Genomic DNA, 4,174 nt, shown 5'->3' with positions numbered 1-4,174 from the left:
AAGTTTTAAAATTTATTTCTTAGTTTTGAAATGAAGCATACTTTATCTCTTATATATGAATTTTTTTCCCTTATCTTAATTGGTGGCAGCACAAATATTTTCATCATCCTATACAGGGGCGGATCCATACACCTTAGGTTGGGGGATCACAATCAAACTTTTTAACGGTGGGTAAATCGTAAATGGTAATGACAGTCCGCAGTTGACAAATCGGGAGAGAGAGACAAAGACACAAAACTAAATTTGAAGCTGCTGATTGCATTATATATTAATAGTGTAAATTTTAAACTTTGACATTCAGAAAAAAAAGGAAGAATTTTTTTCCCCCAAAAATTTTTTTGGGGGGGGGGGGGGGCAATTGCCCCTATAGAACCCCCAAGGTCTGCCCCTAATCCTATACTAAAAATAGTAACAATAGTTTTGTTAAACTCGTGACGTTTGATATTCTACACACATAATATTAGAAAAAACAATTGACAAATAATTTGTTACATAGTACTTGATAGAATTTAACAGTACAATTCACCCACAAATATACGCGAATTAATTAGAATACATGGATTAATTTCACAGAGACTTGTCAGGTCCCTCACTGTAGCAGGTGGGCCCCACATATAAAAAAAAAAAAAAAAAAAACTACGACGAGCCTACCGTGTGTGTATATCTTGGTGGGGACCTTACTTCGAACCTGATTGAATATATGCTCCACACAAACCACATGAAAAGACATTAATATTTTTTTATTATTTTTTTTTTTTTTTAAGTACGTAGGACTGAACAGTACACTATAATTTTGTCCTGTACTTTACAGTCTACTTAAAGACAACAGTCAATAATAGAACATATCAGCAGAGGCAATGATGGGCTATTGGCAAAAGTACATTAAACTTTCAGGACAGCCCTGGAAATCCTCAAACATGCGATTGCTGTTTGATTTGATGTAATTAAGGATTTCATTTAGGGACTGCAGTCTTTCGCTAAGTTCCACAAACTGAGCCTTAAGGACTAAATTTTCAGCCTCCATTTTCATACAATCCTGTGTGGTGAGATTTAAGCTTGTTAAGATGTGGCTGTTTTTGTTCCTCAGTTGAGCAATTTGGGCCGAAAGATCATCCAAACGCTTCTGTTTTTTCATCCTTGATCGCCTTGCTGATTCCCTATTTGATTGCATTCTCGTCCTCTTTCTTTGATCCATCAAATCCTGCAATTTGTCTTCAGAATGAGAGTTCTGAATCTGTGCAGTTCCAGAGGAATTTCCACTGGAAGCATCCATTTATAACTTCACACGAAACTTCCCAGATTATGAACAACAATAAAATACGAAAACAAGCAAAAAAAAGACAAATTTATACTGATATGTGAGAGCTATGTACGCTTTGTGGCTGCAAAAATGCTTTCAAGTTTGCATGGTCTTACGCGTCTAGTATACACAATATCGACCCTCCAAAAAATATTCAGGACCCTGGTGCTAGTATGCTAACGATTACAAATTCTTATCATAAAAAGGTTACTTAGGGAAACACGTAGAACCAATAGAGGAAGATTAGACTACAGAGAAAGATTGACCAAGATGGGTCCTGCGTGTGAGGGAGGAATTTATCATAAACCCTAAACAGAAAATCTCAATGAGCACATGAGACATAACATCAAGAACAAAATATGCAGCATCTGACTTTTAGGACATTTTGAATTTTTGATGGCGAAACAGATAGAGTTGTGATTATTTAACAAATGAGTTTTTGAATAATCAAACGCTCAGTTCCAAATTTGCATAATCTACTCAAGAAACAAGAAATGTGAAGAAAAAACAGAAGAAAACCTATAATCTATAGGGGAGAAAGAGGAGACAAGGAAGAGGTTTATGAGGTTGTGGGGGAGGCTGATTTATAGAAGGAAAAGTTGGGCAAGAAAATCAAAGAAAAGGGAATGAATAATTTCTCTTTAACGAAAAATTGCACAGTTGAGTTTTCTTTAATTTATTGTTCGAGCAACAAGTTACTTTCTAATTTTTAATTTTATTTATGAATGTACGATGATATCGTTATGGTCTTCATCATTTGACTTTATTAAAACATGCCTCATTTCAAAATTTTTAAGCACTAGTCCAAGTCGAGAAACAAAACCTATTTTACTAAAGATAAAATATAACTATCATGTGACAATTTAACATATTTTAGATAATTTTCGTTGTAAGAAATTGACTGTACACCTATAACAAAGGATTGATGATCAACTTACCATTGGAGCATCAATTTAAAAAAAAAAAAAACCTGGTGCAAAATTTCCTTATAATGTTAGGAAACTTCGGGGTTGAGCTGGGGTCAACTTACTATTCGAGCATCAATTTTGCAAAAAAAATTGGTGCAAAATTTCCTTCTTATAATGTTTGGAAACTCGGGGGTGGAGTGGGGGTCAAATTAATATTCGAGCATCAATTTAAAAAAAAAAAAAAAATGTAAGAAAAAAATTGGTGCAAAATTTCCCTCTCATAATGTTGCGAAACTTGGGCGTGGAGTGGGGGTCTCCTTGAGAGTAGAGTCGGGTCTCCTTGAGAGTAGAGTAGAGTAATTGTCCAACTGTGGGGACTGTAGAGAAAAGGACATGCCATTCAAATTTACTGAAAAATGAATCCAGGAATTCTGATTATATTTTTTTTACCTATAGTTTTAACAGACTTAAAATTGATTTTTTTTTTTTCAATATTAGCGAACCAATCCGGTTTTAACACATTTAGAAGCTTGTCACGTTAATGAGTACATAAACTATTACGTTGTTGAATGGAAATGTAACAACGTATGTTGCTTACCGGTTTAATCTCCTAAAAAATTGAGTCACATTGCTGTTTTATTTTATGGTATGAAAAATTTCTTCTCGCAATCTTTGAACTAAAATCAGCCATGATCTCTAGTCTCAGTGATCAAGTGACTATTTTGTATAACATTTTTATCGTCTTTGATGATTTTAATCATTTATTTTGTAACTTTGCAAAAATATATGCATATTACATAATTCACAATGGACACTATATACCCTACCTAAATTATCTGCATTTATGTGTGCAGTATGACTCAAAATCTTGTAGCTTTTATAAATCACAATAGAGTGAGATGGTTTTCCCATCATAAGGAGATGGCCAAACAATCCAATACTTCAATTATGACTCATTTGCACAAGAAATGAATTTAACATATAGTGTTGGTAAGTTCTTAGATTTTACATACCTTTCACACATAGCCTTAGCGTTGTATTTAGGATGGTTTTTAACAAAGTTAGGTAGGTGGGATCTTGTGTATCTATCACTATTGTCGTTTCTAGGGTTAGTAGTTTGTCACATTTCAAGATCGAAGGAAGTTCGAGATTCTCTACAATAGCTTTTGTTTTCTACTGGTGGGAATAGTGTCACGGAACATCTTAGATCACATAAGTCTTGATCACGCCAATTAATGCGCAACAACTAGTCACAGCCACTTGGGTGCTCGGCTATATACAGATGAATAATGGAAATAACATTTGAAATGTGCACAAATTACTTAGACCAAGAAAAAATTGAGACTGCTTTTTTTTGTAATAATTGCGCCAAGAAAGGTCGTTTTCTAGGGACTGAGATGACATTCTTGAAAGAGGAATTTATAACTTTATGCATGTGACCGAAGATATATAAAGATTTTCACCGTCTTTATAATATGTTGAAAAAAAAAAAGGAAAATTAAGGAGGTGTTTGTACCCTATTATTTGTGAGTAATGTATTATAAAATAGTGATTGATGTTGAAATATGTGGTTAAAAAAGAAGAATTTTTTTTATTTACGTGTAATATTATTTTAATAAAGAATGTGTAGTTAAAAATGAGTACTATAGAAAAACAATGTTGTAGAATGTGAAAAAATGATAGACAAACAATTCTCAAGTGTTTGCTTGATAGAGATTATTTGAAGTGATTTTTTTTTTTTTTTTAAAGCGAATATGTAGTTAAAAATGTAAAAAAGTTATGGGTTCACTTGCAAACTTATTTCATTGAAAAAATTTGTAGTTGAAAATGAGTTTGAGAAAAAGTTATTTTCAAATAAGTCGTGCTTCGGATATTTAAATAGTAAAAGCTTGTTTGATAAAGTAACTTTAAAGTACTCCAATATATATATATATATATATATATATATATATATATATATATGAAA

At 32.6% G+C, this 4,174-nt stretch overlaps 1 protein-coding gene across 1 annotated transcript; it reads right to left on the bottom strand.

Moving 5' to 3' along the window:
- Nucleotides 1-491: 491 nt before the first annotated feature.
- Nucleotides 492-2,165, bottom strand: LOC111374505 (bZIP transcription factor 11-like). The gene has a single exon (XM_022997178.1). The coding sequence runs from the start codon at nucleotides 1,271-1,273 to the stop codon at nucleotides 866-868; it is 408 nt and encodes a 135-aa protein (XP_022852946.1). The 5' UTR covers nucleotides 1,274-2,165; the 3' UTR covers nucleotides 492-865.
- Nucleotides 2,166-4,174: the final 2,009 nt, after the last annotated feature.

This window comes from Olea europaea, unplaced genomic scaffold, assembly GCF_002742605.1.
Source record: "Olea europaea var. sylvestris unplaced genomic scaffold, O_europaea_v1 scaffold1259, whole genome shotgun sequence".
Taxonomy (NCBI): domain Eukaryota; kingdom Viridiplantae; phylum Streptophyta; class Magnoliopsida; order Lamiales; family Oleaceae; genus Olea; species Olea europaea.
Note: the sequence above shows the minus strand (reverse complement) of the source record. Positions and strands in the feature narration are given on the sequence as shown.